Raw genomic sequence first — 26,490 nt, 5'->3', positions numbered from 1 at the left:
TTACAGATAAGGACAATGAGGCACACAGGGTGAAATGACTTGCCCTGGGTTTCACAGCTAGTAAAGTGTCTGAGGCTGGATTTGAACTCAGGAAAATGAGTCTTCCTGACTCCAGGCCTGGAATTCCATCTATTGTGCCACCGAGCTGCCCCTCCTTTATGGGAAGATCACATAAAGAAAAAGTTCCTGTCCCTGAGAAGAAAGTCATATCAAAATTGAGGTTCATTGAAGAACACTGATGTGACATCTGAGAAAAAAGAGTAATCATGAAAACAAAGATGAGAGCATCATGACAGAAAAATTTTTAAATATTTTTATACTTAGCACCATGAGTCTCAGACACAGATACTCAAGTGGATACACATACAGAAATGTGCACACGGTGTTTTTCTTTTTTCTTAAACAGTTTTACCACTGTGAAAAGCATTCCTTTAAGAATGTGATCTGAATGGTTACAAGCCTGTGATTTACATTAGTAGTTAAATTTGTTTAAGCCATAGTACTTAGGAAAGTGAAAACTTGCTCACTGCCTCACATTTCCTTCCTCTTTTCAGTGTTCTCTGGTCTGAGGAATTCTACTTTGTCTTCTCTGTTTAGTCATGGTGTTTCTGGAAGGACTTTATGTGATATTTTTCATCTGCATATTCAAATGTATGTTCAACAGGCTTAGTAAATGCAGATTGTAATTGCTAAGCAGTGGAGAAAATACCAAATTTTTATGGGACAAGATGCCTGTCTTCATGGATTAAGTTTAATGTTTGTTGACTAGATCAAAGACATAATCTCACAAATAAACCTAACCAAGTAAAAATACATTTCCCAAGCCTAAAAAGGGTAAATTAAAAGAAATGATAGTTGCAGGTTTTAGGTCACTGCCTTCTTAATGAAGAAACTGAAAAGATGTGATGATAGCACTTATGATCTGTAGGGTTGAAAGGGATTTGCTAAATAATGGAAATTTTATAAAGAAATATCAAGTTGCTTTTGAAACGCTATCAATTGTCCTCTTCTGTGGTCTCAGTGGCATTCATTGATGACGCTAAATACTACTGAAGATTATTTTGAGATTTAGGAATTTCTCCCTGATGTTTGAAACTGTAGTTTGTAAATATTTAAAATATACTTTTTCATGTGTTTATATTATATTTGAAATACAAGCATACCTCAGAGATATTGCAGACTCAGTTCCAGACCACCACAATAAAACGAATATCACAATAAAGTGAGTGAGAAGAATTTTTTTGTTTCCCAGTGCATATAAAAGTTATGTTTACACTGTACAATATTAAGTGTGCAGTTGCATTATACATTTTTAAATGTACATACCTTCATTAAAAATTTGTTTTTTCCTTAAAAAAAAAAATACCAGCCATCATCTGAGCCTTCAGCTAGTTGTAATTTTTTTTTGCCAATGGAGAGTCTTGCCTCAATGCTGATGGCTGCTGACTGATCAGGGCGGGAGTTGCTGAAGGTTGGGGTGCCTGTGGCAATTTCTTCAAATAAGACAACATTAAGAATAAGACAAATAAGACGATGTGCTTTGGCTGACTCTTCCTTTCACAAAAGAGTTCTCTATAGAATGCCTCAGGAGAACTTCTTTCAAAATTACAGTCAATCCTCTCAAATTCTGGCACTGCTTAATCATCTAAGTTTGCATAATATTCTTTAATGTTGTGTCACAGGAAATTAGAGAATCCAGAGAGAGATGGGAGAACAAACAGTGAAGCAGGCAGAATACACACACACGACACTTATCAATTAAATTCATCATCTTATATGGGTATGGTTTATGGAGCCCCAAAACAATATGATATTTATGCCTAAGATAATTGATCACAAATCATCATCCTAACAGATATAATAATGATGAAAAGATTTGGAATATTTTGAAAATTACCAGAATGTGACAGAGACATGATGTGAGCACATACTGTTGGAAAAATTGGACCAAGAGATTTGCTCAATGCAGGATTGCCACAAATCTCTAGTTTGTCAAAAAAAAGTGTATTCAAAGCACACTAAAACGAGATATGCCTGTACTAAGTCTGCATAAATGCACAAAATGAAATTCATATTTAACAGTTACCTGGTTAGCTTGGTCAAAATAGTGAATAATGAGCACAAACTTGTATAGAATACATATTCCAAAAATTCTATGTATGTGGGCACATATGTATATACACACACATTTATATGTATGTATAAAAGTATACAACTTAAATGGAGTGGTTTTGTTTTCTTTTAGCTACAGCTCCCAGAAAGAAAAAAAAAAAAGGTTATCATGATTCTGGGTAACATTTTAGGTCCGCAATGACTTCTACAAATAAAAAAAATAATAATATGATTTTATTTTCTGTTACTACATTACCTCCTTTTCTCAGCTATCCCTCTCTCCCTCCTCCCCATCCTAAAGGGCCTTTCCTTAAACAAACAAACAAAAAAAAACACCTAACAAAACTAACCAGCATGCTGATGAAGTCTGTTAGCCAAGGTACCCTGAAAGAGACAGGGAGCAGCATGTGCCAGACAAAGCAAACCACTTCCCCCGCCCCCTTGACCACCATTGCCCCTCAGGCCCTCATGGGACAGCCCAGCACCCACAGCCAAGGATTTTGGATTTGCAGTGGCTCCCAACCACTAAGACCTACGTCCAGCCCAAACTCCACAGCTCCCCTTAGAGGACCCTGATGATGGCCGCTGAGGATGCTGGAGCCAAACCATGGGGATAGTGGCATGAAGTGCTGGCATTAGTGTCCACTTGGCTACTATTGCACCTTAAGGACCAAGAGACTTTCCCATTTAATTTAGAGCTGAGATTTTCTCTATTTGTGGTTATCTTTGCTATAAAGATATCCTGGATATCTTTTTTTTTTCTTTTTGTGCTTAAACAGTGCTTTGCTTATAGTAATTATTTAAAAGCTAATTAAATAATGAATAATTAAAATTAATTAACAAATACTGCATTGATTTATATGTTGATCTAAAGCCTTGGCAAAGAAAGTGCTCTTGGGGCCAACTAAGCTTGGCCATGACGTTTTTTTTAAACCCTAAAACCTTCTGATTTAGGATTGATATTAAGTATTGGTTCCAAGTAAGAAGAGTGGTTTGGGTTAGGCATTTAGGTTAAGTGACTTGCCCAGGGTCACATTCAAGACCTCCTAGCTCCAGGGCTGGCTCTATTCATTGAGCTGCCTAGCTGCTTCTGGCTATTATCATTTCCTAGCATTCAGTTTTGATTGCTTTGTTTTTGTTGTCCTTTCTAGGTATATTTTTACAGGGTATAATCTAGTTAATTTTGCATCAGTTTATGTTTCCTGTGCCTAGCATTCATCACTTTCTTCATTTTCTACCCCTCAGTAATATTCCATTACATTCATTTGTGAGAAATTGTTTAACAGTTCCCCTATTGATGGGTATCTACTTTGTTTCTATTTCTTTGTTGTAATAAAAAGTGCTGCTACTTTTGTTTCTGTTTATCCTAGACCTCCTTGGGGTGTGTGCGTAGCAGTTGAATCTATTTTTGATCAAATAAGATAATATTTTGAAAGTGCAGTGCCTGGCACATAATGGGCACTATATAAATGCTATCATCATCATCATCATCATCATCTTTATCTTCACCACTTGGTCAAAAGTATAGGCAAAAATTTTAGTCACTTCAGATAATCCTAAATTGAAATGGTTGGATATGTTTATAGCTCCACCAACAATGCATGAGCATGACTATCTATAATCCCTCTAATATTGACTATTTCTAATATTGGCTTTTTAAAAAGCAAAGATAAAACTGTTACTTCCTGTCTAAGAATTGATACTGAATATTGGTTCTAAGGCAGAAAAGTGGTAAGGGCTAAGCCAGTGATGGGCAAACTTTTTAAAGAGGGGGCCAAAGGAAAGGAAATGCTTATCTGTCAGTCTGTTTCTAAGGTAAATCTTTCGAAGTTTCATTGTATTGTATCCTACTCATTGTATTCATCAGATTAGGAATAATGTCACATGCATGCAGGGTAGAACATTTCAGGGGGCCGCATCTGGCCCGAGGGTCGTAGTTTGCCCATAACTGGTTAAGTAATTAGGGTTAAGTGACTTGCCCAGGGTCACACAGTTAGAAAGTATCTGAGACCAGATTTGAACCCAGAACCTCCTCTTTCCAGGCCTGGCAGTCTATCCACTGAGCCACCTAGCTGCCCTGACTATTACCCTTCCTGTTGTCTTTGGCAGTATACTGGGTGTCAGGTGAAACATGAGTTGTTTCCATTAGAATTTCTCATAATTTGGGGTATTCTTTCGTGTCTTTGTGAATAGTTTGTAGTTCTGAGAAATGTTCAAATATTTTGACCACTTTCTTAAGGAATACTTTTTGTTCTAATATATTTGTTAATTGCATCTCTATTTTGGGTATCAGTAATATTTGATATTGCTTTTTCCCAGTTGACTGCCTTAGAGTCCATACTAGGTACTGGTTCCAAGACAGAAGAGCAATAAGGTCTAGACAATGGGGGTTAAGTGACTTGTTTAGAGTCACAGAGCTAGGAAGTGTCTTGAGGCAACTTTTTTATATATTTATACATGGAAACCCTTTTTATATTACTCGCATTAATTTTGTTCATGCAAAACTCCACCTCATGTAAGTTAAATTATTTTATCTTTTACAAACTGCCTTCATATTTTATCTGGTTAGGGATTTACTACCTATACATAGCTGTGAAAGGTGCTTTTCTAAACCTGATTCTACTGTAAAATTTTTTATCTTTAATATTCAAGTCACATCCATTTTGAATTTTTTTCTATAATCACACTAATGGACTAAATTCATTGTTTTACTCTATTATAAGATTAAATGAAATTGAATTTACTTAGGTTTGTCTTTGGGTTTTCCTAAAAGCTCTTTTATTTCCGAAAGGACTCTTGTTTATGAAATGAGCTGTTTATAAAATATTCCCAAAAAACTGTATATAAGGAGAAGGGTGTGACTGGATAAACTCTCTTCAATTATTTCCCCTGAAATAGTATTGTTAACTCTTTCAGTGACTAGATCACATTCTAGATAATTTAGTAATATTCTGGAATCAACTTTGTTCATTTTAAGTCATGAGACATGGCAGGCAAAGGCATAAAGATGGGAAAAGGCAAAATAAGATAAGGAAGTACCAAATAGTTTAATTTGGTGGGGATGCAGAATATGTAAAAAGGAGTAGGGTGAAAAAGTTAATAAGGTTCTTGGAGTCAAATTGTGGAAGATCTTATTAAATACCAGAATAAAGAGTATGTATTTTACATTATAGGCAAGTAGAACCGGTGAAGACTTTTGCACAGAAGGATGGAATGACCAGGCGTATAGGTTAATAGCTTGTATCTATGTCACTTTATAGCTTTCAAGCACTTCTTCAAAAATACTCTATAGATTGGTATAAAAGGAAGGAGAGGTGGCTTCGTTTAGTAATGCAAAGAGAGCTGATGTCAAAGCCAGAAAGATTCAAGATTCAAAACCTACTTCTGACATTTTTTGGCTTTGTGACCCCTGGACAAGTCACTTAATATTACAGTGCTCTAGACAGCTCTCCAAGGATCTAAACTGCAGAAAAGATGCTGACTTCCCTTCCTCACTGGGGAGCTCCCTGACATCATAAATCCAATCCCTAGCCCTATATTTAGAAGGATTGTTTCGCCAGCAGTATAAAGGAGTAAAGAAGGAAGAAAGAAACTGGAGCCATGGAGACCAGGTAGGAGGCTGTTAAAGTAGTGCCAGCAAGAGCTGATGAGGCATGATCAAAATTGTGGAAGTGTGAGTAGAGAGAGGCAGAAAGCATTGATAGACTGTGAAGGTATAACCAACAAGATGAGACTTGATGGGATGTAGGCCATGAAGAAAAGGGAAGAATAAAAAATGATTGTTCGCTTTTAAACCTGGGTAACTGGAGAGATGTTAGTGTTTCTAGTATAAACAGAAAAGTTGAAAGAAAGGATAGATAGGTTTGTGGAAGAAGAGGGAAAATTTAGCTTTGGCTACCCAACTCACCATCATGTGTTTGAAATGCCAGACATACTCAGATTCCTTTGGTATTTCAAATACGTGATGACCTGAAGAGAATACCATTCTCAATGCTAACATGTCTAGAAGCAACTAGAGATTTGGTACTAGATCACAGAAAAAGATGGGAGGCTAGAAAAATATTTTGAGTAATTATTTGCAGAGGTCATTACTCAATTCATAGGGATTGACAGAAAAAGTGATTTGAATTACCCAAAATTGCTAGAGCTCTTCCCTTTGTCACTGGTTAAATTTTATTTTCTTTACTTAAGAGCAAAACAATGTTACAACGTCTTAAAATGAGATGACTTAATATTTTCCATTTTAAAATTCCTGGCAAAACAGGAGAGAAATACCAACTCAAATCTCTTTGATTTTATATAGATATAGATATATAATTACATATTTGTGGTCAAATATTTCATTCAATAAAACTGATTTTTTCCTTTCTAAAAAAGTAAAGGTTAATCTTCTAGTAGTTGGTACTTGGGTAGTATGACATGACATAACAAGGCATATCACTTGTGTCTTGCTGAAATTACAAAACTTCTAGGCTAATTAAATATCCCTTTCAAGGTATTAGCCCTAAAGAACTTTTAAACTCTGTGAAGGAAGGTTTTGTTCCTTTTGCTTGGCACAGCCTTTTCTGGGTGAATTTAATACTGATAGGAGATTGGATTACTAGCTGTGGAAAATGTTAAACATCCACAAAGTGAGTTGCTATATAGGCAAAACCAGGATATGTTTCAGGCATGTCTTCTCTATATATTGGCTCTCAACTTTGCTAGCTCTATCTTTGTACATTGAGAAGTCCAAGGAGGAAAAAAAATGTACATAACTGGAAATAATTTAGGTTACTAGCCACTGTTTCAAAAAATGAACTGAGACCCTTATTCCAGTTGAATTTATTCCAGTTGTTTAGCTTACAAGAAAAAAAAAAAACAAGCTTCTACAAAAATATCTAATGTAACTTTCAACAACAAAAATCCACAGTGGTGATGAGGCAGGAAGCAAAATGTGTATGAAACAGAGAACAACCATATTTGAATGCCCAGGGCTCTTTGAAGGGTTTCCATGTTTCATTCCAAGTTAGAAGAAAAATATTAGCTATTCTTCAAACATTTGGCATTTTTTCGATCAAAAAGTACTTCAGTGGTATGTTAGCAGCAGCATATTGCACAAGATGGTCTTCATGACAAAGCCTTAGTTTTTCTTCTTTTTGACATAAAAGGTTTTGAGGATATTTTTTCGTTCCGAGTAAAGGTGATCATAGGTAAAATACATACCTGATTGGGGGGTGGGGAGGATAGAAAAGGCAAGGAAAATTGAGTATCCATATTCTCTTGAAAGAGTTCTAAAAGACAGATTGGGTGCTTCAGTGATATTGTCCTTTTTGTTTTTACTATAGAGATATCTTTTATGTTTTTACTATAGTCATCTCTCAGTTGATGCTATCCTACAGCAGAATTTTCACAAAACTTTGTTATCTCCCCTCCCATCTAGTAATATATTCAGAATGGACTAAGTATTTGTTTTACTCCCAGATTTGGGATAGCTTCCCTCCCCCTACCAAAATATACCATTTGTCCATTCTCTGTAGGAATAATATTCTCATCTCTGAGATGGTAGATAGCCTTAAGCTTCCAGAGGTCCTCAAGATAATATTCTGTGGAATTTGCAAAGGCAGCTAAAGTTGAGAGCTGCTTTGCCAGGACAGGGATTTACTTTGTTAGCCCAGACAGAGCAATCAAACTTTTCATGCTATTTGGTGAAGCGCTGAAATAGATAACATGATCCTTCTCCCTCCTTGAAAAGAACACTTGAACCAAACTGCCTATGAATTAAATTTGTTTAAACTTCCTCTAAAAAACAACCCAAACTCTCAGCAAAATAGACAAAGGAGAAAAACTTACCTATAAAAAGTACCACGAGGTATATTTTCAAAACATATGGAAAATATATTGATAAGTCAAAAGGCAGTTTGGTGGAGTAAGTGCCAAAGGTTTCAAAATAAGGCAGTGATTGGTAGTTGACAAATGCTGTAGAAAAGAAGTCATTAAAATACCCATGTTTAGCAAGTTGAGACTTAAAAAAAAAAAAACCCTGCTAATGTTCTGGCAAATCATTCAGTGATTTACAAAACTATTGTGGTTGTTCGAAAGGTAGCGTTCTGCTGTATTTCATATCTGTTGCTCTATTTTTGTCTGTAGGAAAAAAAGGGCTTAAATTAGTTCATGATAATAATAATGATAACCAGCACTTATAAAGCACCTTACTACATGCCAGGCACTGTGCTAGATGCTTTACAACTATCTCATTTGATCTTCACAACAATCCTGGGAAGTAGGTGCTCTTATCTCCATTGTATAGATTAGGAAATCTAGCAAGTTTAGCTTCTAGTCTAGCAAATGAACTTGGTTCTTCCTGATTTCAGGGTTGGTGAGAAGAAAAGGAGAATCTGCAACCAGACTCGTCATACCTCCTGCTCCCCTCATGCCCCTCTCAGATACTTAACGATAGTTGACAGATGGACATTTTTGGATGCTTCACCTTATTTTTCATGCTGAATAGATTTGCATTATTTCAGATACTGTCATATGACTTAAGAAGCAACCTCCACTACTCTGATTCACTGCTGCACAGAAATAGCCCTGCGTTTTCAAAGATTATGCCAACCAAATATAAAATTTATACTAGGTTATGCACAGGATGATAAATTGGCTAGTGGCAGCTACTAGTTGTAGACAAAGTCATAGTGGAGTAGTATTGGCAGAGGTGAAAAGTGTTTGAAGTAGTAGTAGTAAAGGGGAGTAGTAATAGTACTGGTAAGTAGTTGTACTAGTAGTAATAGTAGTAAGTAATTAGTAGTAGTAGTAGTAAATAATAGTAGTGGCAAGCAATTAGTAGTAGTAGTAATTGTAGTAAGTGATTATTAGTAGTCATAGTAGTAGTAAGTAATTAGTAGGGGTAGTAATTAATAGTAAATAGTAGTTAGTAGTAGTAGTAATTAATAGTGGTGGTGGTGGTGGTGGTAGAAGTAACCGACATTTACAGAGGATTTTATAGTTCAGGAAGCACTTTACATTTGCAGCAAGATTTGTGGCATCCCACAAATGATGGGATGAGGTTTTGACGCATTATACAAAAGCAACATCTCTTGAGTGCTATTGGGAGCAAGCATATCAAGTACTTCTCTCTGTTGTTTGACTCATTCCCATATTCGTTTTCTACTGGATTCAAAAGCAATCATAGAGGGTGTTTTGATATTACCTCACCAGTTATCCACAAATTAAAAAACAAAGACAGCACGGTGGATAGGAAACTTCACCTGGAATTGGAAAAAAGTGGATTCTAATTTGCCTTAGCTACTCACTTGCTGGGTTATCCTGAGCAAATTATTTAACTTATGGATGCCTCAGCTTCCTTATCTAGAAAAGAATATGCCTTCCAGTTTTAATTTTGTTGTTCAGTCTTTTTGGTCATGTCTGAATCTATGTGACCATGTTTGGGGTTTTCTTGGTTAAGCTGCTAGAGTGGCTGGTCATTACTTTCTCCAACTTATTTTACAGATGAGGAAACTGAGGCAAACAAGGTTAAATGACTTGCCCAGGGTCATACAGCCAGTGGGTGTCTGCGGCTGGATATGAACTCAGGCCTTCCTGACTCCAAGCCCAGTGTTCTATCCATTGTGCCACATAGATGCTGCTAAATTTTTATCTAAACTATCTCAATTACACTTTCCTTTCTACATCCCAACTTTCTGAATGGCAATTTCAATATATCATGGGTCAGTGTAAGAAATTAAATGGCAATTTGGGGGTTTTATGTAGAAGCTGCAAATGATAGAATATGGCCAGCAGATGACACAGAAGTTTAGAAACTCAGAAATGCATACTTAACCCAAAATTTGCAACAAGGTATATTATAAACACCTCATGAAAGAAAAAGGAAAAATTCAGATTTCTCTGATACAAAGGGAGAGCCAAAAAATGTTCCAGATCTTGAAGGCCTCACACCTCTAAGCCCTGCGATGTGGAAGAGATAACTGTATTTAGCTCTGAGTTTATAAAAACTAAAGGAAAATCTATCCACATAAAGAATTTTCTCCATCGGCAAAGATGTGGAAGATACTGCCCCTCTCATATGTGAATAATTTGGTTCCTAAAAGGGGCAGGAAAAGAACATTTATTTATAGAAAACTGATAAAAATCTACTTGTGAAGAAATTCAGATCTCAGGTAAAATGCTGAGGAAAAGCCAGACACTTTTTGGGCGACCAGAAAGAGATTTATGTACTAAGGGAACTTATTTGAAGGCAGAGAAATTATTGAATCAATGAAAGCCACAGAACATTATAGTCCATCAGCTCATTTGTAGGGTTTTTACAGCCTTGAAATTTACAAGTAATAGAATTATAAATCAAATAACTGAGTACTATGGAGAGATTGTGAAAGATTCTTGAGATGCCATCAAACAGAAAGATATATTTCTTGAGTGTTAGCTAATAAGGTAAATATGAGTCATTAACCACTAGTGTTGTAAGATAAATTAATAAGATGTTTAAGATTAGTTGGGAGGCTTGGCAAGCAGGGCTGGAGAATTCTAAATGGAATGGGGAAGCAGGAAGTTTTGCTTCTCTCTCTGAGATGGACTCCATGGTGGCTGGAGACAAATTGTAACTGACCCCCTGGGAGACCTCAGAGAAAGTGGAGTTTGTATCCTGATATCCAGAAGGAGGAAAGTCATCTGCCTGTGGAAGGTTTGGTTGAGACTATAAAACCTTTATATATATATGGGTTGCTGATCAGCTCAGGTTGGTTTAGCTCCCTGACTTACCCAACTGAAGGAGTACTGGCTGAAGACCTGGGAAAGCTGTATCGTCACTGGATTTTGTCAGGACTCAGCAGTGAGGACCCCTCTTTAATTCCTGATCTCCATTGTGCCTGCCCTGCTATGGTCTCTAGCTTAGTGTAGATTATTTCATTCCTAGACCCTGAGGCTTGCCCATAGACTGGTAGAATAGAACCCCCTTTTCCCTTCTTTCAGACAATAGATCATTGAATTAAACCCTGTTTATAAAACCTATTGTCAGTCTACTCACTTGCTAGTTTCACAGACTCCTTAGCTAGGTGGATCTGTGTTGGCAGTTGGGCCTCCAAATGCCAAACCCATTCTAAAATGTATTTCCCCAGCTTGTTAGGTTCCAACTTATTGTCCATTCCTGTCTCCTCCTCGCCCTTCTGAACACAGATAAAAATATGTTAACCTCAGTTTTTACCTTAAGACTAGGAAGCTCTGATTTAAGGAATTCTAGTCAATTAAGAAGCCAGCTTAAGACAGGAAGGTGAGAATGAGGCCACACTTGGGCTATGTGTATGTGTTCATTTATATACACCTATAAATTGTGCCTCTAAAGCAGTGGTTCCCAAACTTTTTTGGCCTACTGCCCCCTTTCCAGAAAAAAATATTACTTAGCCCCCTGGAAATTAATCTTTTTAAAATGTAATAGCAATTAATAGGAAAGATAAATGTACCTGTGGCCATCACCGCCCTCCTGGATCACTGCAGCACCCCCCAGGGGGCAGTAGCGCCCACTTTGGGAATCACTGCTCTTGAGTGATAATGGAGAACCCTTGGCATATATGCCTCCACATGTTGGAGGGGGCTGCTCCATTCCCCTTCTCCTCCACTCCTGAGGACATTTTTCACATGCCCTGCCCCTCTGCCCAGGAACCCAATTTGAGCGCTTCCTCCCTTCCCTGTCTAGGGTAATGCAGGGGGCTCACAGGTGACTTGAAGTTGCTGTTTGGGCACAAGATTTCTAAAAGGTTCACCAACACTGACTAGAGCAGGGGTCGGCAACCTTTTTGTCCATGAGAGCCTAAACGCCACATTTTTTAAAATGTAATTTCGTACAGTGCTCACAGTGCGCTCCTGTAACTGTGTGCACTCCTGTAACAGTGCCTGAAAAAAAATTGACTTTATGGCTCAAGAACCATACGTTGCTGACCCCTGGCCTAGAGCCTTAGTTTAGTTTTTTGCTTTATGCTTGTGCATACATACAAACAAACACTCACACAGACTTCAACAGTAAATTGTTGATAATAAATAATAAATAACCTCTAATCAGTCTCTGGAATTGCTAACTTTTCCACAGGCACTGAAATCATGATCCATCCATTCAATTCTATCAAGATGGCAGGGAAAATGTCTCCGGAATTCTCCTTGGACTGTCTGCTCCACAAAATAAGAGTTCAACTCAGTTCTCGATCTCTACCAGACTCCCTCAAGGATGACACAACTTACCAAATCACTCACAGACTATGACATTTAACTGTAGTCTCTCCAAGTTTCCCTGGGAAAGTAATTCTCTCAATCACGATAATTAAACTCTCTCAAGAAGTCAATTAAAATGTCAGTCTTTGAGATACTATTCTCTCTTACAAGTACAATAACACTGGAAGTCTGTGTGAAAGAGGCTTTAGATGCATCATGACAATCCTATAAGAAGTTACTATTAGATTTATTAATTCCATTTTACAATGAGAAAAAAATGAGAGGGAGAGGTTAAGTGACTTTCCCAAGATGACATGACTAATAAGGGGCAGAAATGGAATGTGATCCCAGGTCGTCTGATACTGAGACTAGCAAGCACACCCTATATTGCCTTCCTAAAAGCAGATATTCCTGATATATCAAAATGTGCAAAAGGTATAATATTGAATGTCTATGTAACACCCACATGCTGTAGATTTTTACAAATGGAGTTAATTTGTTTGTATGAGAGTGGCATTTACCTTAAACATAGATGGCTCTACAAAGTTGAGATTCTAACTATGATTTTCCTTATTGGAAAGCACTTTGCCTCTAGCGGTACCAAGGAATCTGGGTAAGGTTAAAAACAAGATAAGAAGGAACAGGCCAGGACAGATGGGGATGAATGAAAGAAATGTTAGCAAAACATGATCTAATTCTCTAAAAACATTAATAAAACTATGATAACTTGACTGCACCAAGAAAAATGTTGATAAAATGAGCCACTGTTTCCTTACCTTCAGCAAGAACACAAAGAGGATAAATGAACATCCAGAGTGTTTGACTGAGCCATGTCAAAATGTGGTAGTAAATTCCCACCACGGATAACATGCTATAGGTGTACCTAAAAGGAAAAAGTACAGTCATAACATGTTTTGGTTTGATATTCGTGTGATGAGCAGCAAGAAAACATTTTGCTACTTTGTTAAATCTACATGTGATTGGAAAATATTGCTTTACGTTCCATTTACTTTTAACTTCCTGTTGGTACACTGCATTGAGCTGTTACTGCTCAGCTATAATTCACCATGTTATATATAGATCCCGCTGAAATTAAGAAGCAAAGTCTGTTTCTTTTGCTGTAAACATGTACATCACCCAAATGTCCTTATTCTTAACCATCCTGCTGGGATGAATGTGCTTATTTTGAAATAATTAACAATAAGAAAATGATAGAACATAAGTGAGATCCCCCCAATTTTACATTTGCATTCCACTAATTTAAAAACCATAACTTCTAAAAAACAAAGTTTAGGGTGCCTGACAAGACTATTGGCCAAACAAGAGGTAGGCTATTTAGTTTCCCTACACCAACCCCAGAAAAATCCTCAAGTTTGCATTAGATTGAATAACGATCAAGAAATTCAGTGAGAAGCTACAGTGACTTCTTTCCAGAGCTATATGAGAAATCAACCAGAAGCCTATTGGGAAAGAGGGCACCTCCAGCAAGTGAGCATCAGCCTAATCAGAGATAGTAGACATAGCCTCCAAGATTCTATGTCTGGAGGCAATTATTAGCAACAGGCTCCTCTGAGAAAGCCCTGGGCTGGGATAAACCCCCAAGGTGGGGTTCTTGGAAGCTCAGGAGAACAGCAGCAGGCAGTGATTTATGTAGTGCCACCCAGGATGATGTCAGTGTTTGCAGAATGAGACAGCTCAGGTGCAGAGGATCTGAGATCCAAACACTTGGTATGAGATGCCAGAGAGGGGAACAAAAGACCCAGCTCTTGGAATATCAAATATACAGGGGGATTAGCTTCAGGAATTCAGTACAAGAACCCATGGAAAATCATGATAGGACTGACTACTCTCTCCAAAAGTCCAGCAGGAGGCATATCCTAGCCCTGGCACAAAGCTGGAATTCAAGAACTAAAGCTAGAGAGATGATTAAATCAAAGAAAATGCCAATAAGTGTAAAAAAATTATCTCTTGCTCTATATGAACTGGGAGCAGAAACTAAAAAAAAAGTATTTCCACAGTAACTATATGAATATTTTTAAGAAAGGGAGCAAGAAGTAAAAAAAATTTTAATAAAAACTTGAGGAAAGAATTAGAAGGAAAATAAATGAATACCTTAGAAGACAACAGAGGTAAACCTTACCTTAGAAATGGAATTTCTAAAAATTAGAATTGACAAAGCAGAAATTAATGGCTTCATGAGACAGCAAGAATAATAGAACAAAATCAAAAGATTAGAGAAAGGAGAAGGAGATTAAAAATACAGATATAAGAATCTTTGGATTCTCTACAAACCATGACTAAAACAAGAAGCCTGGACAGTATATTTCATAGACTAACAAATGAAAAAACTGCCTAGATCTACTAGAAGTACAGGAAAGAAAGAATCCCCCAATCACTTCCTAAGAAGATTCTTAAAATGATAAGTTCAAGTCCAAGGAATATCACAGCCAGAATTCAGAACTCCCATATCAAAGAAAAAATGATACAAACATCCAGAAACAGTTCATGTACCTAACTATTTCAGTCAGGATCACTTATCAGCTTCTACTAAATACCAAGGGAGATCTTAGAATACAAGATTACAAAAAGCAAAAGATGTAGACTTACAACCAAGAATAACTTAACCTGCAAAGCTGGATGATATCCTCCCAGGGATGGTTGGGAGGGGTAGGGGGAGGCAAGGTTGATCTTTAAATGGATAGAAAAATTTTCAAGCATTTTTGATGTAAAGATTAGAACATAGTAAGAACTTTGAAATGCAAACATGAGTCCAGAGAAATTTAGAAAGATAAATTCATTTGAGGAATTGGAAAAAGCTGTATGATGGGGGTGGTGCTATCATTCTAAATGGGCGAAAACAAAACTATTGTCCCATCTGGGCTTCCAGGTTAAGATGGCAGCAGAGTAAAAAGCAGCTGCTTAACCTCTCCTAACTGAAACATACAGGACTCCTCAAGGGGACATAAAAACAAATCCAGACGAACAAAGAGACCCCACAACAGGTCGCAGCATTGAAGGTACGTGGGATCGGGGCATTTCCATGCTATAAGGGGGTGAAATAGCTCTACTAAAACATGAGCTGAGCAACCCCCTTCCCCCCACACACACCACCTACAGGGCCAAAGCCAGCGCACAAGAGTTAGAGCAAATTTGGGGCACCCATTAAGTCCTTGGCAGCTACCTGGGGTCACCAGGGCCTGCTCCTGAGAGCAGCAAGACTTAAGACCCCAAGAGGCTAAAGAATGTGCGGACTTTGAACACAGACCCTGAGCACAGGCGTGGTCGCATCTGCAGACACGGATCCTGAGCGCAGGCTCGGACCTTGGGTGGGGACCCAGTGCAGAGGGGTGCACGACTGTGGAAGCAGCACCCTGAGACTGTTAAAGGAGCTTTGGGCAAAGGAACAAGCAAGGGGACTGCCAGGAGGCTTGAACCTGAGAACAACTAGGCCTGAGACCTCAGGAGCCCAGAGTGCAGACAGACCCTGGGCATGAGGATAAAGCTGAGAGGGTGCTGGGCTAACAATGGCAAGCCAGAGACAAGAACCCCAGAAGAGAAAGATCAAGAAGAAATTTTTAACACTCCACAACTTTTACACAGAAAAAAATCCAGACAATAGAGCAAACAGCAGAGGAGAACAAACAAGTAACCATATTCAAACCTTCCCAAAAAAATGAAAACTGGTCACAAGCTATTGAAGAGTTCAAATCTGAGATTATGAGAAAAATGGAAGGGATCTGGCAAGAAAATAACAGTTTAAAAGGCAGAATTTCACAACTAGAAAATGAGGCTCAGTAATCAAATGAATTGATAAACAAATTGAAGACCAGAAATGACCAGCTGGAAGCCTCGAAGAACCAAACAGACCAGATTCAAAAGGAAAACTAAAAGATTATAGCTGAAAACCAGTCTCTAAAGGCTAGAATTGGGCAATTAGAAAAAAGATGCCCCCAAATCAAAAGAATTAATAAGCAAATTGGAGACCAAAATCAAACAGCTGGAAAACAGGATAGGCCAAATCTAAAAAGGAAAATCAAAAGAATATAGCAGAAAACCAGTCTCTAAAGACAAGAATTGGGCAAGGAGAAGCCAATGATCTCTCAAGACAAGTACAAATAAAGGAAAGTCAAAAGACTGATAAAATAGAAGGAAACATGAAATATCTCATTGAGAAATTGACAGATCAAGAAAACAGGTCTAGAAGAGATAATTTGAGAATCATTGGTCTTCCTGAAAAAGCAGAAATTAATAGAAATTTGGACTCCATACTAAAGGAAATTATTCAGCAAAATTGCCCTGAAGTTCTATAAGAAGAGGGCAATATAGACATTGAAAGGATCCATAGATTGCCCTCTTCACTAAACCCTGAAAAGACAACCCCCAGGAATATAATAGCCAAATTCAAGAGCTTCCAAGTAAAAGAAAAAATTTACAAGAAGCCAGAAAGAGACAATTCAGATATCAAGGAGCAACAATCAGGATCACACAGGATCTGTCAGCCTCCACACTAAAAGACCGCAAGGCTTGGAATATGATATTCAGAAAGGCAAGAGAACTGGGTCTACAACCAAGGATCACTTACCCATCCAAACTAACTATATACTTCTAGGGGAAAGTATGGGAATTCAACAAGATAGAAGATTTCCAAGTATTTGCACAGAAAAGACCAGGACTAAATGGAAAGTTCGATATCCAACCACAAAAACCAAGAGAAACATGAAAAGGTAAATAAGAAACAGAGGGGAAAGAAAGAAAACTCTAATTTTTAAATTTGCCTCTTTAAGGGCTTCAATAAGATTTAATTATTTGTATTCCTATATGGGGAAATATTATGTGTAATTCTCTGTAGTGAATTCTGTTCACTATTGTAGTATCCACTATTATAGTAATTAGAAGAATTATTCACAGGGAGAGGTTGGATTACTAAATGGTCTAAGATAATAAGGGGGTGGGTGGGAAAGAGGGGGATGAATAGTAGAGGACACCAAGAGAAACTTGAATGAATAAGAAAAATAGGATATTCCCTTACACACAAAGAGGACATGGGAAAGGGAGGGGATGAATACTATTATAAGAAGGAGAGGAAGAGAGCATTAAGAGGTAATATTTAAACCTTACTCTCAGTGGAATTAACCCTGAGAGGGAAGAGTAGCTATATCCATTGAGATATAGAACTCTATCTAACCCTACTGAGAAAGTCAGAAGGGATAAACCAAGGGGAGCAGAGGAGTGGGGAGGTCAAAAAAGGGAGGGGAGGAGAAGGGAGAGGGAATTCATTAGGCCTTAAAAATAAAAAGAGGGGAATAACAAGGGAGGGGGTAGAAAAGGTAGGGGACAAAGGTTACTGGTTTAAAACAAATTACTGGTTTAAAAGAAAATAGCCTAAGAAGAAGGGGTAGAACTAAGAGAGGATACCAAAATGTTGGGGAATACACAACTGACAATTATAATTCTGAATGTGAATGGGATGATTGATTATACTAAATTAAAAAGCTTTTGTACAAACAAAAACAATGCAACCAAAATCAGAAGGGAAAGAACAAATTGGGAAAAAATCTTTTTAACAAAAAACTGTGACTGGGGTCTAATTACTCAAATATACAAGGAGTTAAATCAATTGTATAAAAAATCACGCCATTCCCCAATTGATAAATGGGCAAGGGACATGAATAGGCAATTTTCAGATAAAGAAATCAAAAGTATCAATAAGCACATGAGAAAGTCTCGGGGGAAAAGTGCATTGGCTATGGGGGGGGGTGAGGAGGTCGGGTGGTGAAGGGTAAAATAAGAACATGAATCATGTAACCATGATAACTTTTCTAAAAAATAAAAATTATTAATTAAAAAAAACAACTATTGTCCCATCAAGACTTCCAAACATATTGAGGGAGTTAAATGAGAAAAACAGACATCCTGGGAATGAGTTAGTTCTATTCTGAGGGTTTGAAGAGGAGAAAAAGAAGAATAAAAGGAGGAAACACACTAGTCTGTAAAAAAAAAAAAAGGGACTTGCTTTTTCTTTTAATTGAGATACGTGAGAAATATACATAAACATTAAAGATATGTAGAGACTGGACATCAGAAGAACCTCACCTTTATTTGAAACAGACAAATGAGGATTGAATACACACACAAATAGTTTGATGTAAAGATACATCTAACTTGGGGAAGCTAGGTGGCTCAGTGGATTGAAAGCCAGGCCTGGACATAGGAGATCCTAGGTGAAAATCTGACCTCTAATGCTTCCTAGCTATGTGATTGTAGTATTGATTCCAAGATGGGGAAGATAAGGATTTTTTCTTTTTTAAATACATCAAATTTAACAGGAAAACAAGTTGGGGATAGGAAATGGGAAAGAGGGGCAATAATAACAGTGAAGTACTAATCATGGAGGAGGGGGAAAATCTTGCTTGGTTGGGGGGCACCCAAAGAGAGTCAAAAAAGAAAAGCCCCGGAATCCAGGAGAGTGCTCTGGATCACTTCTTAGACAATTGAGAATTAGCCAAATTATGGTATATGAATAAATTGATCCTATAAGAAATTATGACAGAAGATTTCAGAGAACCGTGGGTAGAATGAATTGAAGCAGAGTAAAGCAAACAGAACTCGAAGAACTTCTTAGAAAAGCACAACATAATAAAGAGAAAAATAAAAAAATTTGAAAGACTTAAATATGTTATAAACCTCTTGGCAAAGAGGTGAAAGACCCCAGGTATAGAAAAACTTTTTAGATATGGTCACTGTGTGGATTCATTTTGCTCATGTGTTACTAAGGGGATCCCTCAATCTTTCTTTCTTTCTTTTTTTGGCTAATTAGGTTGGGGATTAATTGGGAGGATTAGCAATAATGTTACCAAACAAAAGAGAACCATTTTGGCATTATTTAAAATGTGCAAAAGATTGATAATATATGTATAATCCAGATGAAATTGCTTACCATCTTGAAGAGGGGAAAGGGAAGGGAGATAATTTAGATCTTTGAATTTCAGAAAACTTTATGTTGAAAATTGTTATTACATGTAACTGGGAAAATAAATACCTTTGAATAAAATAAAATGTGCAACAGAGAACAAAGAAGGAAGCACAGAGACAAGCAGGACAATTTTGTACTAAATATGAAGAAATATAATGTATATGTATACATATATAAATATAAGTGGTGTGAAAATTCTCTTTTTGTGTTCTATTGTGTGTATGGAAATATTCTTATCTGGTGTTTAAGTTTAGAATAAAAAATAAAATAAAAAACAGAACTTACAAATTTTGGCATGCCTTTTTGTTAGCATTGTCAACATGGAAATAGGTTTATATTGTCATTGCCAATGAAAAGTTCTGTTTACTAAGATATTTCTCCGTGAAGTAAGTAAATGAATGAATGAATTGCTTTGCATGCTAAATTTTAGTGATTTCCTTTCTATTTGCCATGGCATTCTATTTGATTTGGTGAACAGCTCTTTGCCTAGAAGCCAAGCAGAGCTTAGTGAATCAGACTGAAGTACTTGCTTGACAGCTCATTAACCAATTAACCATTAGACTGATCATCAGTCAATCAGGAACCATTTACCTCATTCTTACTTGTTTGATACTGTACAGACCCAGAAAAAGAAGTCCATTCCTCAGATGGCAATGTCACCAGTTAGTAAGACTGAGAGAAAATCAAAAATAGTCCTGGTGCAATGGAAATAGTACTGGATATGGAATCAGAGATACTAGGTTCAAACCCTGGGTCTGTTACTTAGTTCCTAAATGCCTTTGGATAGGTTCTTCATTTGAAAAAATGAAGGAATGGGACCAGATTACCTCCAAGATTCCTCCCAGTTCAAAATCAATCCTTTCCCAATAATTCAGATGATAACCTCAATCCAAATCTTTCTCAGGCTTTGAACATTGCATTTTATTTTGTGATTTAAGAGACAAGGTTGATAGCAGAAAGCTGCCTTTTACAAAACTGACAAATCTCTAATGTTTATAACTGCATGAATAAAACTGAATCAGATCCCCATCTGAAATTTCATGAATGGCAATGATTAAACTTAATCCAGGTATCACTACTATTTTTATTACAATCAAACATTTCCTCATTCTACACATTTTTAAATTTTCTTCGTCATTCTACCCTTATGTAGGCAAAAAATCACAATTATTCTTTAATATTCATTCAAAGGAAGATTCTATTAGATCAACCTATTTCTACATGCCATATAACCTTAGGAAACACTGATCTGGGAAAGAGACTGGGATTTGAAGTTGGAAGACACTGCTTCCAATCTACCACTTAATATGGTAGTGGTGTGGCCTGAGGCAAGGCATTTCATCTCTTTTAGCATAATTTTCTCCTCTATGAAATGAAAGAGGTTTTTAAAAAGATTTCCTCTTTCCCCCCCTTTGCATCTGGAAACTTCTTCTCATGAGAAGATCAGTCATTTTGACTTCAGAAAGAGAAGTAGATCTAGAGTTTAGGAAGGGAAGGATCTGAGAAGGAGCCAGATCAGTTTCAGTAGAGGATAACAAGCATGGTGATGGGAATGAAGAGCAGGCTTTATGAGGAATCAGTTGAAATTACCAAGTATATTTAGCTCGATGACCACAGACAGTTGTAATTGTAACCTTCCAGCATCTGAAGGGTTGTCACAGAAAAGAGGGATCGGATCTGCCCTGCTTGGCCTCAGGAAACAATAGTTGGGAAGCTACAGTTAGAATTAAGTTGGATATAAGGAAGACTTCATAACAACTAGAGGTACTCATAAGTAGAGGGGGCCACTTCAGGAAGTAATGGATTTCCCATTACTAGAATTCTTCAAATAGAAGTTGATTTGTCAAGGTTACAACGAGGGCCATTCTGTACAGATCTAGGCTAGATTACATAGTCTTCTGAGATCTCTTCTAAGTAGGAGACTGTGATTTGGTGGCAGAGAAACCCTAAGTTCTAAAGGAGTTGGTCAGATGACTTGGAACTAAAACACCTTTTAGAGTTTTTCAGGGCCTTATAAGTGAATTAAATGGATCCCATGTGTTTAATTAGTTAGACTAGGTACCTGAAAAAATTGTTCTCTTATTAAGTCATAGTTCTTTTTTTAAAAAACAAGAAAATCACTTATCTGTGGGAGATGTATTAACTCTACAAGGCTGAATAATTACTTTAGAAAGAAAGTAATTGTGCCATTCCATACTGAGGCTCCTTTATGCCACTGCTATTGAGACATTACCTTGTTATATCAGGTTATATCAATGTAACTATATACAGTATGGATGTATGTATGTATAATTTGTTATTATTACATATATTTAAAATAATCTAAATTCTAGACTTGGAAGAAGAGATCATAGTATCCAATGACTCTTCACTTTTTTTGTGTCATAGTTCCCTTTGACAGTCTGATAATCTCTCTAGGCTGTGCTCCTGATTCTCCTGAACTTTCTCCACTAAAACCATAGAAACTTCTTCACCTTGGAAGCTCACTCTACCTCTGGACTGCACATACATTCCCCTGTGGCCTCTCTATCCAATTGGCTGCTTTCTCCTACAACCTCTATTTTAATGGTGATTACTGGAATGCCATATCTTTATCCCTCTACAGGATGCAGTCTTGACTATCTAGTTTTTTTCTTCCATATAGCCATCCTGACTATTTCTTTCCCACCATCTTTTCTTTTATATGTTGTCATCCCCCATTGGAATGTAAGGTCCTTGAGGACAAGAACTGTCTTTCTTTCTGCCTACATTTGTCTTCCTAAAATTAACACAGTGACTGGCACATAGAAGGCATTTAATAAATACTTGTTGACCTAATTCAACAAAATAAAGCACATAGGATTATAAAGGAAAATTGTATTGAAGTACAATTAACAAAATACTTTCCCCATCTAAGTTCCCCATCCCCATGGACCCATTCTAAAATCTCATTTTACAAATAAGGTAGTAGAGCCTCAGAAAAGTTGTCTTTCCTCAAGATGACACAGTGAATGGTAAGCCCCAAAATTTAGCCCCAACTTTCTTAGTTCAGATTTCTTTCCCCAAATACTTATAAATCCATGCCATGAGAAGGGTTCTTTTGTCCTGGGAGGATGGACCCTATATTTTCAATATTTTTAAACTAATAGGAACCTGGTTTTAAATTTCTGTATGAAACATATAATAAAAGGCCATGATTTGTTTATTGAAGCCGCATGCACCAGAGCATTAGTGAGGAATGCCTTTCATTAGGAAACAGCTGTGAGGTGTTTTTTTTTTTTCCCAAATTGGTGTCATGCCAAGTCTTTTGCTCTGGAAAATTGAATGCAGTGATTTGCTTTTGTAATATCTTGAGAGGTTTTAATTATCTCTGATATGCCCATTATAGAAAGCACTAAAAATACATTTTCATATCAAGATAAAATAATTCACATAAGGGTTATGTTTTTCTGCCCTATTCAAAATAACCAAATTTAAGTATGTAGAACTTCTTTTTCCCATATGAAGCAATTTGGCTTTGGTTTTAGCGATCATTCTGACTTCTTACCTAACCACGTCCAATAGATTCCAGAGGAAGAATAAAACACACACGACATATTTTCCTTGGACTTCATCTTGACTGGTGATTACCACAAAAAGTATGATTATTCTCTCAGTTAGCTGTAAGAGAAATAAGAAGATGGACTTTGGAATTTGGGATGATTATTCTGCCAAGTTACATATGAGATACTCTAATTTTCACTTCCAAATTGGAGTTTCAACTCCCTTTTTGAAATTACGAAATGAACAGAACAATTAAAATAATATATGCAATAACAACACATAAATGGCAAGGAAAATAAAAATAAGAAAGAACACTGTTTAGTTATAATAACTCAGCTTTGTCCCTAAACAAAAGGGAAGAAATATACTTCTGTCCTTTCTGTACAGAGGTTGAGGTGGGGATGTACAGATGTATAACATCGTATGTACAAACAATTGATGTGCTGCATAATTTTACTCAACTGTGTTTTGGGTTTTTTTTGCCTCTTTCATTATTATTCTTTATAATAGGGGAATACTCTCTGGGCCAAGAAGGGAGGGGAAATATTTTTTAAATGAAGTTTCAAAAACAAAAGATGTGACAGAAAATTGAAAATACATTATACTTTTTGTGAATTAGAGTATTTTTTAATTGTTCTTTTCAAAAAGCAAGTTGGTTCAGTGGAGTATGGGGGCCTAGAGTCAGGAAGACCTGAGTTCAAATCTAACTTCAGAAACTTACTATGTGACTGTGGATCAGTCACTTAAGCTCTTTCTGCCCAAGTTTTCCTCATTAGCAAAATGAGAATAATATTAGTACCTGAATTTACCTAGCAGATATGCTGTGAGAATTAAATGATGTAATATGTATAGTGCTTAACAGTCCCAGAACATAGTAGTTACTTAATAAATGTCTGTTTCCTTCCTTCCAATCACACAGATATGGACCTTTTGTTCATAGATTTATACTTCAGCTCCAATATTTCCCACATTACCAATATTCATTTTATACTCAAAACTAAATCTCAACGGACATTTCCTAGGAATCCAAGAATCTTACTCATGATTCCGTTATTGTTATAGTTGTCGTTACTATTGTTGTTGATGTTAGCCAATATCTATGAAACACTTCATAATTTACCAAATTAACAAATCATTAATCCAGGGAATACTTGCAAGGCACTATTACTATGGCACCTTTGTATGTGCCAGGCATCGTGCTAAGTGGTAGGAATGCAAATATAAGCAGAAAGAAAGATGGTGAAGATCCCACTGGGAATGATCTTCTTCTTCAGATCCAAGGGACTGGAGAGCTCCCCCAAAACATCCTAGTTTATTAAAAGCAAATGGTCTTTCTTTAAGGAATTGCTTGGTAGTTTTACCACTGGTAATAGCTTCATTTGTCCAGAAACTTGACACATTGCACCCAAGACTTTAATAGTTAGCTCAAGGAGAGCAGGAGTCAAGCAGCCAAATGACTTCCAGCTGTCTTTAGCACAAGAATTTGTAGATTTGCACTTCCAAGTATCTGAACTTGCACGTTGACTTCATTCAGATACCTCTATGTTATACTTAAGGATATAATCTTATTATTGCCACCATATATTTATGGTGGACAGAAGCCTAGTGTTGGCATACGGTGTAAACTTAACCACTGTTACCAAGAAGCTCCTTAAGGAATGATCCATTTCCCAATTTGGATTCCTTTTCACTCGAGACAGTGATAGCAGCCCCCATTTCTTGGGTGAGATATTAAAATTTTTCACTCCTACAAATCATAGTCTATTCATTGAGGTATCAGGAAGATGATCAAGTAAGAATAAGAGATGGAGATAATGTGGCCATTGATGATGAGTGGTTACTTAATGGGTTGACGATAGTGATTATAGTAATGATGGTTCTGTTGATCGACTCGTGACTCACATGAATATTGGATGGTTAGCTGCTAATGTTTAGAAGAAGTATGTGTAATGGATATAAGATTAGGCCCCATTTTTCTGAAGTATGAAGCAGTCTATCTAAAGCCTTACCATACAATAACTCTATACAAACTACCCACAATTCAACAGAATTGTTCAATTCTGGAATTCTTTTTTTCCCCCTTTACTTTATTCCAGTGACAAATTTACACATAAGTTTTCCAAGATGACATGATTCATGTTGTCTCCCTGCCCTCTTCCTTCCCCTCTCCCACAGTTGACAAGCAATTCCACTGGATTATAACATGTATATCGCTCAAAACCTATTTCCATATTATTCATTTTTGTAAGAGAGTAATCTTATAAGACCAAAACCCCAAAACATATCCCCAAATAAACATGATAAATCATGTGTTTTCTTTTGCTGAATACTAGAATTCTAAAGTAAAAACATACTCTGGCAAAACTTGTGTAAAAACCAGTCTCAAGTGACCTGGTGCTCTGCCTATTGCTCTCATGCACATTAGAAACACTGTTAACAAAAAACATAAACTTATATGAGATTCTCCTCATATGCCCTATGTGAATTCCAGGCAGAATCCCAAATATGCCACATTAAATAGATCTCCAGCTGATGTATGAAACTGTGAATTACTGAAAGGCATTAATGAAATGTGTTCAGTCTTTTTTTCCCAACAAATATCAAAAATCTTCCCCCAACTTCTTCATTTCTGCTGCCACAACCTTTGTCTGGGAAACTGGATCTACTTGAAGGGCCCATCAATGAACAAAAGTCCTCCAACTGCACTGGAAGGGCCCATTTAGATCTTGCTGACCACCAACATAGTAGATCACTGCCAAAGTCACCAGATATGGCCTCATGTATCACACTGAAAAAAATATACCTCCACCTTTAGACTTGGGTATCATTCCCTAAATGCAATTAAACCTCAAAGGTTCAACCCCAAACTAACCACAATAACATACTGTGCCCCAAACTAATAGCTGCACACAAACCACCAAAAACTGGGAAGGATTTTGAGGAAAAATTCACAAGACTAAATACTAATAAAATGTATAGCAAGAGTACTGAATATATCAATTTTCATATGAGCATAACCATAACTAATGATATGAAAAACCACTGTTGTAATTCAACCGCAAAAAATAATAACCAACATTCAAGATGACTATAGCTTACTAAAATGGACTAAAAAGAAAGGAACTTAATTCCACTTTATTTCTTTTGTTAGGGCAGTTGTTGTAGTAATAATAAAAACCAGCATTTACACCGCAGTGGATAGAATGCTGGGTTTGAAGTCAGAAAGACTCATCTTCATGAGTTCAAATCTGAACTCAGATACATACTAGCTGTGAGACCCTGGGCAGATAATTTAACTCTGTTTGCCTCAGTTTCCTCATCTGGAAAATGAGCTGGGAAAGGACATGGCAAAACATTCCAGTATCTTTGCCAGGAAGACTCCAAATAGGGCCAGGAAGAGTCAGACATGACTGAAAATGAGCAACAAAAAGCATTTACACAGTGTTTTAAAGTATGCAGAGCACCTTTCATGATCTCATTTGATCCTCAAAACAATCCTCCGAGTTAGGTGCTGTTATCCTAATTTAATCAATTATGAAAGGCTAAACTCAACTAATCAGCCCATAGTGGCTTAGCTAATAATTGTCTGAAGCAGAATTCAAACTCAACTCTTCCTTATTCCAAATCCACTGCTTCATCTGGATGCCACAATTGATGTGATTATAAGTCTGTCAAGAGGATGGAGTGAT

General features: G+C 36.9%; 1 protein-coding gene across 1 annotated transcript in view; it reads right to left on the bottom strand.

The window, feature by feature from the left end:
* Window positions 1–6,813: 6,813 nt before the first annotated feature.
* HACD4 (3-hydroxyacyl-CoA dehydratase 4) overlaps window positions 6,814–26,490 on the bottom strand; it is a 36,298-nt gene continuing 16,621 nt past the window's right edge. The window contains exons 3-6 of the mRNA XM_044657509.1: window positions 22,806–22,918; window positions 13,083–13,189; window positions 7,945–8,070; window positions 6,814–7,317 (exon numbers count right to left, since the gene is read on the bottom strand). Coding sequence (XP_044513444.1) covers window positions 7,235–7,317; window positions 7,945–8,070; window positions 13,083–13,189; window positions 22,806–22,918 — 429 coding nt within the window. The 3' untranslated portion in view covers window positions 6,814–7,234. The remainder of the gene's footprint in view (window positions 7,318–7,944; window positions 8,071–13,082; window positions 13,190–22,805; window positions 22,919–26,490) is intronic.

Source organism: Gracilinanus agilis, chromosome 1 (assembly GCF_016433145.1).
Source record: "Gracilinanus agilis isolate LMUSP501 chromosome 1, AgileGrace, whole genome shotgun sequence".
NCBI classification, from domain to species: Eukaryota; Metazoa; Chordata; class Mammalia; order Didelphimorphia; family Didelphidae; genus Gracilinanus; species Gracilinanus agilis.
This window is presented reverse-complemented; position numbering and strand designations above follow the sequence as displayed.